Source organism: Hyalella azteca, unplaced genomic scaffold (genome assembly GCF_000764305.2).
Source record: "Hyalella azteca isolate HAZT.00-mixed unplaced genomic scaffold, Hazt_2.0.2 contig4334, whole genome shotgun sequence".
Taxonomy (NCBI): domain Eukaryota; kingdom Metazoa; phylum Arthropoda; class Malacostraca; order Amphipoda; family Hyalellidae; genus Hyalella; species Hyalella azteca.
In genome coordinates this window covers 64,403-79,892 of record NW_025934553.1, presented here as the reverse complement: position 1 = coordinate 79,892, position 15,490 = coordinate 64,403, and the positions used below count along the sequence as shown (strand labels likewise).

At 40.1% G+C, this 15,490-nt stretch overlaps 1 protein-coding gene across 1 annotated transcript; it reads right to left on the bottom strand.

Moving 5' to 3' along the window:
- Nucleotides 1-3,890: 3,890 nt before the first annotated feature.
- On the bottom strand, nt 3,891-5,941 carry LOC108667282 (alpha-(1,3)-fucosyltransferase 4). Its single transcript, XM_018154289.2, has 2 exons — nt 5,736-5,941; nt 3,891-4,992 (listed from the first exon to the last, which is right to left on the bottom strand). The coding sequence occupies exons 1-2, from the start codon at nt 5,939-5,941 to the stop codon at nt 4,818-4,820; spliced, it is 381 nt and encodes a 126-aa protein (XP_018009778.1). The 3' UTR covers nt 3,891-4,817.
- Nucleotides 5,942-15,490: the final 9,549 nt, after the last annotated feature.

The following is a 15,490-nucleotide window of genomic DNA, read 5'->3' as shown; positions in this document are numbered from 1 at the left end:
GTTCAAATCTTGAGTTAATGAGGAAATTAAAAATGAACTGATTCTAAAAAATCTCTGGTTTACCACTATGATTATGCAGGGGAGGAAAACATCGACTCTGTGAGCCGCAACTGGATTATTTCAGCCGTGAACTAATGAATTTTCAAGCCGTAAGCCTATTTCTCAAGCCGTGGAAAGCCATTCTTGAACCGCGAACTTGCAAACTCTTGGCGGCAAATGGCCAAATTATGTGTATAGCCAGACTTATTGTATCCTAGTCAGTGGTTTCTGGCATGAAATATATCTACTCGGCCATAGTGACAAACCAGAGATTTTTTAGAATCAGTTCATTTTTAATTTCCTCATTTACTTAAGATTTGAACCAATTTCTTATGTATGATAATGCTGGTATCCATCATCCATGATACTTTGCTTGTCTACTTATAGGACTCAAATTGAACTTGAGGGAGAGTCTAAAAAACTCTCTGCTTTGCCAAATTGCCACTATGTACTCGGCAAGCCACGACTGAATTTTTCAAGCCGTGCTTTTATGGAGTTGCCAGCAGTGATTCCATTTCTTCAAGCCGTGATTACATTTCACCGAGCCGTGAATTCCATATCTCAGCCATGAAAAGCCATTTACGAGGTGCAAATTTATATACAAAGTCCATCAGTCCATGCTAGTATGGAATATATCTACTTGGTGAGCCGCGAGATTTCATACCTACTGAAATTATATGATATTAGAGCCGCGATATTTCAGACAAAAATAGGACTTTTCCAGACTAGAGTCCATGCACGTGTTACCCCAAATCTTGAATTTTACCCCAAAACATGCAAACTGCAACAATAAAATTTGTCTTTACTGTAAGTTGAGCACGTGATGGTGTTAATGCAGTTATTGCAGTCTGACCACTTTGACATGACCGCAACTATGAGCGATCTTCAACAAAAGGTTTAGTTGATTTCTTTACATTACAATGTTTATGTTTTTTCTGCAAGATATTTTGGCGGGAATGGTAAAGCAATGTGGATTGCGCAAGTTGAAAATTTTATGAAATGATATGTTTGCGAAGTGCAAACCGCGATTTTTCAATTGAATAAAAATTTATGACATTCAAGCCGCAAGATTTCATAGCTACCTACTGAAATTAGCCTATATGATATTAGAGGCTTTAGAGCCGCAATATTTCAGACAAAAATAGGACATTTCCAGCCCTGAATTGTGGTTTCTGGTTAATTAAATGCCCCTATAAATTTCCACACTATTAATTTGTTAAATAAACGACTAAGTCACTAAGGCACAGTCACAGTGGCACTGTTGCTTGTGTGGTAGAATTACTAGAATATAGATGAATCATTAAGAACACTTCAAACTTTAGCCAGTTTCCACTTTTCTGTAGTACTGTAGAGTGTAGACTATTGAGTATAGTAGAGTCTTGACTAGACTGTACTCAGTGTACTGTAGTCTCACTACTCACTAGTCACTTCTGAGTCTGACAGTCTGACACTACCTAGGTAGTCTGTACTCGGTAGCCTAGCACTGTAGGTACTCCGTACTCTCAACTCTGTATACCTACTTTTTCTCAAAAACTTCAAATCGTTCGCAATGTCAAATTTAATTATTGGAAAATATAAAATTAAAATCCGTAGCCTGCATTGATACAAAAGATGCTAATGCAAAAAGTTTACCTTTGAGACCCAAACCTGCTCAAATAAACTTAAACTCGAGCATAACCGTAATAAAACGAGACTACGATAGTCCAAACCAAAACAACTGCGACACCAACTAAATTGCGGAAAGCAAACGTTTCGAATATATTTCTTTTTATCAAATTTACAAGAAAAAAAGCAACATGAACAGACATTTTGTCCCCATTACCACGAAATTCTACTTTTCCCCTCTGCTTCAACGTGTCATTTTGCATTCTTGAACTTGTACTTCATAATAGTCTAAATTAGGTCAAATCTGTCGTTTTTCAAGTCGATCACATCAAGTTCCACTGACACGTCTGCGCCTGGGAGCTACTCGGCTCACCTTTTCACGGGACGACAGCCTGCACACTGCCCCTCCTGCGGCCTAAGATGGACTGCCGCCCACCTACTATTAGAATGCCCTCTTGGCCTCTGCTACTGCAACCAAAACTGGCCCTTTGACCAACACTGCAAAGAGATGGACTGGCCTTTCACACTGACATCTCTACCAAGAGATGATTTTCCAGCTGAGACACTAGTTATCTTTTTGTCAAAGACGGACATCATTGACAAGCTCTAAAGAAGAATACCACAAGCTCTGACTAAAGCACCAAATGCCCAAGAAGGCTGGTGCTAAAATATTCAACTATTCATTAAGTCGCTTCGATAGATTTAATTCCTAATAATATTCATACTATGCTGACACGAGATACAGCATGATCGTAACATAGTTCTGCTTATTAAAAATATATAGTTGGAAGTTACACAATTTTTATGGCAATAGAACATGCGAATGCATAGTTGACTATACGCAAGAGTTCATTTGTTCATTGACTGCTAGATGGTGTCCGCTTAAACAGAACAGATCAGTACATTTGTACCTCGGATGGGGAATCAACTTCAATTTCGATGAAATGATTGCCTGGGAGCTACGACTACTAAAGTTTTTGACCTCAATACCTAATCAATCAAGCTCGTCTTAATAATCAGGTGACAATTTTTCCGAATGTTGTCATGGAACATCAATGGCTCTCGACTCCATGCTGCATTTATCGTATAATGTTTGAAAATGATCAAGATGAACTCAAGGATCAAATTAGAAAGATGAAGCGACAGTTGAAATGCAATGTTTGGCCATCAACAGAGATGCAGAGCAGTTGAACAGAGTACGTAGTAAACATGCGTCCGACGCACGTCATGGCGGACTGAACTTATCGACGGCTCGTAACGCTACAAGAATGCGATACGTGCCACGCACATGTGAGGTACGTGTAAGATAAAGCCCAAACTTATGATAGGAAATTTGGTTTATTGAGTAACAACCACAGATACTGCAAAATAATTAATCTTCCAACGTATAGGCAACACAAAAATATACATATACACAAATTAGTAAAGCATCATTCATACGTATTTATATATATATATACAAGGCAAACACCGACATATTCAGGCGGTACACTTTGTACAGAAGTCAAGGTAATGGCACTTCATATTGCGTCGGAAAAATTAACGCTATTTTGTGAACGGGTAACATTTTCTGACGATTATCGTTTCTTAATTAACTAAGAGTATTACAAGCTGTTCGCCAACTCATCGAACGACAGTCGTAAGTACTACGATGGTCATATGTACCAGAATGGTCATAAATATTAGGATGGTCATACGTGCTAGGATGGTCGTAAGTACCACGATGCTCATAAGTACTAGGATGGTCGTATGTGCTAGAATGGTCGTAAGTGCTAGGATGGTCGTAAGTGCTAGGATGGTCGTAAGTACTAGGATGGTCGTAAATACTAAAATGGTCGTAAGTGCTAGGATGGTCGTAAATACTAGAATGGTCGTAAGTGCTAGGATGGTCGTAAATACTAGAATGGTCGTAAGTGCTAGGATGGTCGTAAATGCTTAAATTGTCGTAAGTGCTAGAATGGTCGTAAGTGTTAGAATGGTCTTAAATGTTAGAATGGTCGTAAGTACTAGAATGGTTGTTAAGTGCTAGAATGGTCGTTAAGTGCTAGAATGGTCGTAAGTGCTAGAATGGTCGTAAGTGCTAGTCTAATGGTCGTAAGTGCTAGGATGGTCGTAAGTACTAGAATGGTCGTAAGTGTTAGAATGGTCGTAAGTTCTAGGATGGTCGTAAGTACTAGGATAGTCGTAAGTGCTAGAAGTGTCGTAAGTGCTAGAATGGTTGTAAGTGCTAGAATGGTCGTAAGTGCTAGAATGGTCGTAAGTGCTAGAATGGTTGTAAGTGCTAGAATGGTGGTAAGTGCTAGAATGGTCGTAAGTACTAGAATGGTTGTAAGTGCTAAAATGGTCGTAAGTGCTAGAATGGTCGTAAGTACTAGGATGGTCGTAAGTGCTAGAATGGTCGTAAGTACTAGGATGGTCGTAAGTACTAGGATGGTCGTAAGTGCTAGAATGGTCGTAGGTGCTAGGATGGTCATAAGGTCCAGAATGGTTCATTAAGTCCACTGCGGTCATCACAGTAACCATCCCCACTGCGGTCATCGTAAGCCTTTTTGTGCATGCGGTACAAATTCATCACAGTTTTGAGATCATCGTTGCAGGGAACTTCAAAACATCTGCTTTGAGAATCCGGCCCTCACCCGCGGGCCCGTTTGGAAACCTCGCCCGCGACCCCGTTTGGAGCCCTCAGCCGCATGCCCGATTTAAGGTCTCACCCGCGGGCCAGTTTGGGGTCCTAAACCGCGGGCCCGTTGGGAGCTCTCACCCACGGGCCCGTTTGGAGCCATCACCAGCAAGCCCGTTTGGAGCCCTCACCCGCGGGCCAGTTTGGAGAAATACCTCGCGTTCCCGTTTGGAGCCCTCAACCGCGGGCCAGTTTTCAGCCCTCACCCGCGGGTCAGTTTGGAGAAATACCCCACGTTCCCGTTTGGAGCCTTCAACCGCGGGCCAGTTTTGAGCCCTCATCCGCGAACCCGTTTGAATCAATACCCCGAGTTCCCGTTTGGAGCCCTCAACTGCGGGCCCGTTTGGAGCCCTCACCCGCGGGCCAGTTTGGAGCCCTCACCCGCGGGCCCGTTTGGAGTCCTCACCCGCGGGCCCGTTTGGAGTCCTCATCTACTGGCCCGTTTTGAGCTCTCACCCGCAGGCCCGTTTGAAGTCCTCATCTACGGGCCCATTCAATCGCCGAGGAGCGTTCTGACTCGCGGGTCGTGCGTGCCCACGCACTTGTCACGCATGAACCAGTCGTAGATGTCATAGGTCTTGCGTGGTTCGTGTTGTGAGTGAAGCTTTTCACAGAGCGCGCACCAGCTGACGTGGTGGTCCATGGACCAGCTGTAGCTGTCGCGCCACCTGAACACATCATCCTGAGGTGAGAAGCCGCGGGATTCGGCAGCGCAGGCGCTGGCTGACATATTGACCTAATAAACCCCCTAGATGGACTAGCTTTTTAATACCTACTTAAACCAGCATCTGCCTCTTGCAAATGTTACCAAAGGTACATACTTAAACCAGCATCTACCTCCTAAAAATGTTATCAAAGGTACCTACTTAACCTACTTAGGAGGTAACATTAAGCAAAGGTGCCTCTTACAAATGGTAACAATGGTACCTACTTGAACCAACATCTACCTCGTACAAGTGTTATCAAAGATGTCGGCTTCAGAAAAAGCCCCAGGAGTCTACTCTGCAGTTCCGGTTACCCCACCTCGTAGCCCCGCACTTCTGATGGACGGCATCACACTCACCGGCTCCTATTGAGCAGCTGTGCCGGAAATTACCGCCCGCAACGCAAGTGTCGCTAAGATTAACAGAGTCCCTCCGTATCCCGGCATGGAATGCTAGGTGAAACTGCCAGGTAGTTAGTCCCTCGTGCTCAGTATTGATTGGTTGTTCCCATGCAAAGAGGTTTTCAATGGTCTCTCTCCTAGTCCTAATATTCCAATATTTTTTTATTAACGCCAGAAAAACAAATAAATCTTCTATTCCGCTATCTTATTTGGTCGTTTAGTCATTTTAAAAACTAGAAATACACCCTGACGAGGATGTTTCACTTTCTCGCCCCTTTTTCTGTACATTATCTTCCAAGAACCTACCTGAAGTGGGCGAGGTAGGCGCTGGTGTTGCGGCTGAGGTACAGCAGATGTTGGGCGAGATCCCGCGCAGAAGGGAAGGCCAACGCGTCGATGTACGACCCCGGGGGCGCCACCGCCTCGTATGGCCCCAGGCCGTACACCACGGGCACGACGTTGTACCTGCAGGAGAGGAGGCATGAAGCGAAGTAACGAGAACCTCCACACATCACAACCCTTATATTCTTGCCTATCATTTATACTTACCGGATGTTCCTCACTCCTTAGCAATGCCGGTAATCAATTGTTTCTAACACATGATATAAACACGCAGCTCTACACCTCCACGCAGCTCTACACCTCCACGCAGCACGCAGCTCTACACCTCCACGCAGCACGCAGCTCTACACCTCCACGCAGCTCCACACCTCCACGCAGCACGCAGCTCTACACCTCCACGCAGCTCTACACCTCCACGCAGCACGCAGCTCTACACCTCCACGCAGCACGCAGCTCCACACCTCCACGCAGCACGCAGCTCTACACCTCCACGCAGCACGCAGCTCTACACCTCCACGCAGCACGCAGCTCTACACCTCCACGCAGCACGCAGCTCTACACCTCCACGCAGCACGCAGCTCTACACCTCCACGCAGCACGCAGCTCTACACCTCCACGCAGCACGCAGCTCTACACCTCCACGCAGCACGCAGCTCTACACCTCCACGCAGCACGCAGCTCTACACCTCCACGCAGNGTTTTATTGCCGGCAGATCCTGCACCACTAACTTATTATCTACGTTGAACGATTGGACTCGCCTGCTGGACGAAAGGGAGCCAGTGGATGCATTGTACCTCGATTTTGCCAAATCATTTGACAGTGTTCCGCATGAGCGGCTGTTGCGTAAAGTGAAGTCCTTGGGAATTGAGGGAAACATACTCCAATGGATCAGAGATTTTCTAGTAGGTAGACGACAACGTGTCAGTACAACGTGTGATTTGCTGTGTGAGGTTGGTCATTGTTATGAATAAATTGTCATTCTTGACTCATTCAAATGGGAGATTTTCCCACATCCATCCTACAGTCCTGGCTAGCAACAGAGAGTTTTGATGACAAAAACAAGCTGTGGGCGTGCATCACTGGGTAGCTGAGATTGCAGGCAGCAGATTTTAGTGATGGAGGAATTCTGAAGCTTGTCCACTGCTACTATACCGTAATTGCCTTAATTTGTTTGGTGACTATGAAGAAAAGTTTCATTTTAGTCACACCATCAGATGTATAAATAATATATTTCTCCTATACATAGTTTTTGTTTAATTACAAGCATTCCCTAGTTTCTGAATAGCCCTTGTATATTAATTTTCTTTATGGCAGTAGCTCCTAGAAAATTTTTACAAATAGACTTCATTACATACTTGTAATCAGGGCTGGAAAAGTCCTATTTTTTCTGAAATATTGTGGCTCTAATATCATATAATTTCAGTAGGTATGAAATCTCAAGGCTCGAATGTCATAAATTTTTGTTTGATTGAAAAAAACAGCAGTTTGCACTTTGCAAACATGTCATTTCATACAATTTTCCACTTCTGCAATATGCATTACTTTACTGTTACAGCCAAAATATCCTGCAGAACGGAATCATCATAATGTAAACAAGTCAACCTAAATGTTTCATTAAAGATTGCGCATAGTTTCGGTCACGTCAGACTGCATTAACATGTGTTCAGCTTACAGTAAAGACAAATGTTATTGTTGTCATTTGATGGTTTTAGGGTAAAATTAGAGATTTGGGATTAACACGTTGACTACAATTGCTTCATCTTGTACTTTTTTTGAGCAGGGTTACCCAACGGTCATTTTTTCCAGACAAATTCCATGATTTAGTTTTCTCAATTGCATTGGCCGGCTAAAATTTATGATAGGGGTACTTCCTATTTAAATTTTAAATACTGCAAAAAGAAAATAAATGGAATTTTTATAGCAGAACCTACAAATAAACTAGTATACATTGAATTATCGGCCTTTTTTGGCCTTTTTTGTTCCGGATTTGGCTGATTTTAGGCAACCTGAATTATGTACCCACTACCTCCTGGAGAAATACATTTCGTGGTACGCATATGTACCAATACGTAGTCAACGTGTTAACAGGTGTGTGGACTTTGTAAATAAATTTGCACCTCAGAAATGGCTTTCCATGGCTGAGATATGGAATTCATGGCTCAAAAGAATGGAATCACGGCTCAAATAAATGGAATCACGGCTGACAAATCCATAAAACCAGGGCTTGAAAAAACCAGTATGTAAAAACTAAGTAGGTACCTATGTAAAATCAGGGCTTGACTTCATTACATACTCGTTCAGTACTCAGTAGGTATGAAATTTCATGGCTCTAATGTCATAAATTTTTTGTTTGATTAAAAAAATTGCGGTTTGCACTTTGCAAACATGTCATTTCACAAAATTTTCAACTTCCACAATCCGCAGTATATATACTTCCCAGTCCCCCTTCCTGCCAAAATACCATGCAGAATATAATAACATCAACAACAAGTCAACCAAAACATTTCCTTGAAAATCACATAGTTGTGGTCACGTTAAAGCGGTGAGACTGCATTATCACTTGTTCAGTTGCCACTTAAGTGAAGACAAATGTTAATGACTTTTTTAGGGTAAAATTAGAGATGTGAGCTAACACATCATGCATGTGACTTTGTAATTAATAAGTTCACAGCCTGTAAAATGCTTTTCACGGCCAAGATATGGAATTCACGGCTCAAAGAAATGGAATCATGGCTAGTAAACCCATAAAACCATGGCTCAAAAAATCCAGTCATGGCTTGCAAAGTAGATATATTCCATCATGCCTGGTAGGACTAGGCTGGTATAGTATGGTATCTTTGGTGTTGAACTTGAAGGATAGGCCTGTTGTCAATTCTTGTACTTTTCTTGACTAGCCAACTCCTGTACTTTTCTTGCTTGCACTTATCATGTTTCATTTGAAATTCTTAACAGCATTGAAATCCATGTGGAAACATTAATTTCTATTATTTAGGAATCAAATGACTTAAAACATGACTTTGACAAGTTTGATAAGTACTTTTATTTTGAAAATTTTTAAATTGCTTGCCCATTTATCCTTGGAACTTTTGCTGTTGTTTTTGACCAATGCTGTCTAATTTTTATTTGATACCTAGGTCATTGTGTCTTGTTAGAGGTGCCCAATCTGGCCCAAGCCTCAGGTGCCTGAGCTCTAAGACTCCAGGGGTGCAGAAGGTGGAAGCAGCGACGCCAATATATGGGTTTTTAAGCCCAAAACGTCACGGCTGTTGCCGACCATTTTCAAGATGCGTTGCTGGGTAATTTTTAATGAAAAGCCATTTACGCTGAGTAATGAAAAACTATTTACAAGCCACAAACTTATTTACAAGGTTGCATGCATGTGTTACCCCAAATAACTAATTTTACCATAAAAACAGTCCGATTGTTATTGTACAGCAAGTATCAACTGAACATGTGATGATGCAGTCTGACCGCTCTAATGTGACCTCAACTACATTTTGTTTACATTTTTTTGGCGGGAACTCATCGCAACCGCATAGTGACAGAGCAGAGTTTTTTAGACTCTCCCTCAAGTTCACTTTTGAGTCCTATAAGTAGACCAGTAAAGTAGCATGGATACCAGCATTATCATACTTAAGAAATTGGTTTAAATCTTGAGTTATTGAGGAAATTAAAAATGAACTGATTCTAAAAAAAGCTCTGGTTTGCCACTATGCGCATCCGATTTCCAGACAAGCTTTACTGCATCCTGATCCATCCAACATACCGGAAACCATAGTGACAAACCAGATATTTTTTAAAATCAGTTCATCTATAATTTCCTTATTTATTCAAGACTTAAACCAATTTCTTATGTAAGATAATGCTGGTATCCATGATACTTTACTGGTCTACTTATAGGACTCAAAAATGAACTCGAGGGAGAGTCTAAAAAACTCTCTGCTTTGCCACTATGCCGGAAACCTTACTTTTTTCTAAATAGTGTGCCAAAGACTGACAAATATATTAAATGCAAGAATCACAAGCTAAATGTGTCAGCAAGATCTTCTGAAGGCGTAAATTTTACTACTGAAGCGTCGCCAAAGATCTTGCAATATTCATCCACTCTCTGCACAGTGGCAGTAAGACTAAGGTGGTAATATATGTGAATAATGTGAGTGACCATAGTGGCAAAGTGAAAGTAGCAATTTTTTAGCATCAGTTCATTTTTAATTTTCTTACCTATTTACTCAAGATTTAAACCAATATCTTAAGTATGATGATGCTGGTATCTGTCCATGATACTTTGCTGGTCTACTTATAGGACTCAAAATTGAACTTGAAGCTGAAGGAGAGTCTAAAAAACTCTCTGCTTTGCCACTATATCAGTATATGATTTATGTGACCATGATTTATTTCTATGTATTACATACTACTACATAGTATTTTATTGCATAATGTTAATAATAATAATAATAATAATAACTAAGAATGAGGCAATGTGTATTGTGTAATGTGTATACCTATTAGGAATAATTAGGTGCCATAGGTGGTGTGGTTTCTGCTTTCTGGTTAATTAAATGCCCCTTTAGGCTTTAGATTTCCTGGACACTGTACTAAGGCACAGTGGCACTGTTGCTTCTGTGCCATACTGCCATCTGTGGTAGAATTACTAGAATATAGGTAGATAAATCATTAAGAACGCTTCAAACTTTTGCCAGTTTCCACTTTTCTGTATTACTGTAGGTATAGACTCTAGAGCGAGACTCACTCTGGTATTATTGCAGATTAACTACATCCAAAAAAAAGGGTGTTTTTTTTTTTTTTATTATATGTTTTTTGGGGTGTAGATTACGAATCTGAAATCCATTTTTGGCGGTCGGCATCGGTTCCAGAGCAGCATGATACTCACCGTGTTCCAGAGCAGCATGGTGCTGTACTCACCGTGTTCCAGAGCAGCATGATACTCACCGTGCTCCAGAGCAGCAAGGTGCTGTACTCACCGTGTTCCAGAGCAGGATGGTCTTGTATCCCGTAAGGTTGATGCTGCGGTGCGACACGTACGAGTGACGGAGCGACCCATCCACTCGCAATGAGTACTCCAATCTGTGCAAGTAACGCCTTCACTCCACATTGAGTAAATAACCTTACAATCATAAGAACTGACACGCTCCTAGCTAAAGTTTATTTAAAGTGGATTGATAAAAGATTGCGACTAACCCCAGAGATGAGTAGGAGTGGCCACTACTATTAGTGATGCTTACTTAAACATAACTGGGCTAATACAGTCTTTTCTCTCAATGCCTAAACTAGGTATCAAATTAGTAAATTGTAGATGAATAAAAGCTCTGAGGGAAGCTCCACAATATATGTCAGGTCCAGCTCCTTGTTACTCATCTTACTTGATGTATGATAATGGATTTGTATACCCTCATCACGCAAAACTGCTGAGTGCCCATCGCCTAGCACTGAGCCCCAATAGCTACCACTAAGTTCACTTTACAATCCCATTGCTCCCAACAAGTTAAACTCTTCTGATTGACCTAACTGCAGAAGATCTCAATATAATAATTAGTCAGTCGACAAGAATACATACAAAACTGATTTACACTAATTATTTCCTTAATTCATTATTTAACTCAAACCTTCAAGCTCCCCAAAATTTGATCATTGAATTATTTATTGTTGATTTAAATATTTAATTATGCCATCGTGAACATCTATTTTGTAGCTAGTTTACTGGCAGCAAACTAGCTACAAAGACACATTGCACTAAAAAATTTAGGGCTCACAAATAAATGACTGTACTAACAAAATATTTAACATAGATTATACTCTATAAATTCCATAAACGCCATCAAATGAAATCTCCCAATTAGTGTTAATATTGGAGGCAGGCAACATGCAATGGAGATGCTGAGGGACAGCCACGTCTGAAGGAGTGCGCTACGGTCAGTGCGAGCAGTACCAGCTTGGGAAACAGAACAACAAAACCCAGAAGAACAAACACAAGCAGGGTAGCAATTCCCTGCCAACCAACCGTTCGATTGTGAAGATGGAGAAATGAACTTTGAAGCAGAATTTTGAGATACCTAGGTTAGACTGGGAGATTGCTTGTCCATCATGCACCCTTACTGTTATTTGCATCATCTTATACTTGTGTTTGCTTGGGCTAGTCATTCTTGATTCCAACCGGGTAAACAAAAGTGTCGATGGCAACTAGGTTTGATGCAAGCAATTTATCCACACAAATCTTCATATCTAGCAGGCAGTCAACACACTAGCAACAAATTGATCATGTGTAGCCACAACCTAAATCCTACTGATGCAAATCAACTGTCCACAGTTGATGTAGTCTATTCTGACACCCAAAGTTGGATATAAGGAACAAATTTTGCCTCTTATGCACAATGCTACATCTTTAAAAATTCAGAATAAAATACTTTTTAGAAAGAAACCCACCTTTGATCATAAAAAGATGAGTTGGAGATGATGACAAAGGCAATGTAAAGGAGAAGCAGCAGCAGACCCACCGCAGACACCCGCAAGAACTGTTGTCAGGGAAGTGACAGTACTTGAGCACCAAGTATAGAGTTGCAGGCAGGGAGCAAGCAAACGGGAGGTTATGTTTGTTGATAGACAAGGGAAGAGCCAAAGTTTATGTTTGTTGATAGACCAGAGAAAAAGCAGAGATAAACATGGAAAAGAATAAGGATAGAGTATCATTTGAAAGTGAAGGTTATGCTTGTTGATATACAAGAGAAGAACCAAAGGCTATCAAAGGGAAGAATAAGGAAAATATGGAGTAACAAAATATAGAGTAACATTTGAGGCTGAAAGTCAGAGGTCATTCAGGAATCAGGAACCAATGAGATCATAAATGCACACTGTCAGGGAAAGAACTCATAAAAAATATGTCAATGTTTGGACAAGACTTATTTTTGACATAATGTTATGACCGTTCTTTGTGGCATGCTGTTATGACTGTTATTGTTGGCATGCTGTTTTAGCTGGTCTCAGTGGCATGCTGTTCTGACAGTCATTTGAGACCTAAGATCATAAATTCTGATCTTTAGGCTATGACAACAGTGGCGCTGCTGCCACCGTAGCACTGTAGTAAAATAAGGTAAATTAATTTATGAAGAGGGTTTGAAGCACAAGCAGGCCCAGTGCTTAGTTTCTTGCTATGGCCTCTCATTCCCTCTGTATAAAAATAGTGTTCACTGTTGTGATTCTGCAATTAATTAATTAAAGAAACACAAAACAAAATGTCAAACAAAAAGGTACCTTGAGTTGCTTGTAATAAAGGCAGAGAAATTAAGTTGCCCATTGTATCTTTCACACTTTAAAGGGTTGACTTTTGGGCACAACCTAACCCATTGACTCAGCACAAGATTAGAATATTTCTACACGTTACTGAAATCTGGCAGCTCTAATGTGACATTTTCAATAATTTTGTAATTTTGCAACCTGTAACGTGCACATTTTTAAACAGTTAGATGGGAAATAATTCACCTAGTGGTAAACTTGTAGCTCCAAAAATGGTAGGAGGTGACAGCACTTGAATAAAGTAGATAGAAATAAGTAGAAAAACAATAAACTTGAATAAAGTAGATAGATTTAATACCTGGCTTGGCAAGCCACCTGTTACACCACCACAGCAACATACTGTAAAATGGGACGAGTTACACAGTTTTTAGCACTTGGGTACTTTTTTGTGATATAAATATTCACGTTGTAAATATCAATTTAATAGAAATAGAAAAATCGATTTCTTTATTGCATCTCATAGTAGGTACTTCAAGAGCCATCAATACAATTTTTTAACCCTTTCACATGTAAGTTACCATATATGGGAATTGAAATGAGAGTAAAAAAGCCCCCCACGTCACCCATATTGCTTTGGGCAGCCTGCCAAGCGCCAACGAGCTCCAACCAATTACAGATTGTGTATGAGATACGTGATGTATGACATAGCACTCTGACGCACTCTTGCATCATCTGAGCTGACTAAAAAACTAAGTACTCTGGAGAAATGGCAAAAATGGCATTTCGGGCCCTCATCGTATTCACTTCAGCAGCTCTGGCCCATGAAGAACTGTAGGCAAGTCCATGATAGTTGTGAGTATCATAGTTAAAAACTTGCTTTATTGACTGATTATGATGCCATTTACTTGAAGCAAATCCAAGATGGCGAAATAAGATGGCGAAAAATAGTGTGATCATATATGTGCATATGCCCACCAATGCTTAGTGATAGAAGTGACTATGTTTGGACAAATGCCCGCTAGAGGTAAATTTCTACAGCGCTTGGCTAACAATATGTTTGTTAGCCCTTAGTGGTTAGCCGTACTATGACTTAAATCATACTTTCCAGTCTAAGGTTCCTATAGTTAACCATTTGATGATTTCCCAGGCTTTGACTGCAGTCCAGCTCTTGGCACATCCTTTGCTACAGAACATAGAGCCAACACAGTTGCAAGCAAGATGGTCTCTGCACTGACCCAGACAATGACATGTCCTTCACCATTCACCAATGCTAATTCTTAGGTACTATTAATTTTTTCACAAGTTTTAGGTATTTGTCGTACTATATGAATGCAACTCTTTACATGCGGCAAGGATCTCTCATTATATGGATGGGCTGGAAATATCTTGCCATAAAATACTAAATATTCCTATAATTTTGTTCATCTTGATTGCTTCCTGAGTAGTATGTAATATAATACAAGCATTAAAAGAGCAATCAAGTTGTTTTTACCATCTAAATAGTAAACTTTCAATCCAATGTAAAATCAGCAAATTTTTATAACCTTAAGCCAGCAAGGCCCCATATATGATCATTTCATTAATTGTGATTTAGCAGATTTACTACTAATATACAAAAATTTTTGAAATTTTGAAAAATGCTTAGGAATAAATACATCTTAGATTTGGTCATACTTTCATGTACAATCATCAAATTTTGCAATTTCATTTAATTTCTATGTCCGCCCAGTAAAGGGTTAAGGCAAGATTTTTTCAAGTACCTAAAGGGTTTTCTTCTCTCAAATGTCAAAACAGTCCAAGTCTTATGGTACAAGTGACATTCCAGTTGCTGCTCATTTTAGAAAATAATGGGCTCAAAAGAGGAACCACTTCAATTATCTTGCATACCCACCTTATTGGTATAAAAGATAAATATTATTAGAACTTTAAAGAAATCTTAAAGCAAAATTGAAAAAAATAGACATTTTCAATGAAATTTCAATGGTAGAATAGAATGTGCTTAGTTTATTTCAATTTAAGGCACAACCTTTTTTTATTTCAACAAATACTATTATACTATAACAAAAACATAAAATATATTATTTAGATAATTGGCCAAACAGATACCGTCAAACGGGGTAAAAAGGGACGGTTTTGAGCGTTTTTTGTTAGTAACTTCTTACCATGAAACATTTCAGAAACAAGTTTAGGCTCATTTTAAAGATCTTTGCGAGGGATATCGAATAGCACCTTAAAAAAAATTCCATATGCTATTTGTAAGGTGGTAGATGCAATATAAAAGGCTCCTGAATTAATCTTGAAATGGGGTAAAAAGGGACACTTGAAATAAAACTCAATTTCAAACATTTGAAGCATGCAGAGTGTACTCATCTATTCCTAACAGTACTCTGAAGTCCTTCTCTTTCACTGTAGATGATGTAGATGTAAAATAAATGACATTTTCTGTGATTTTTACTTGTTTTTCCTTTAT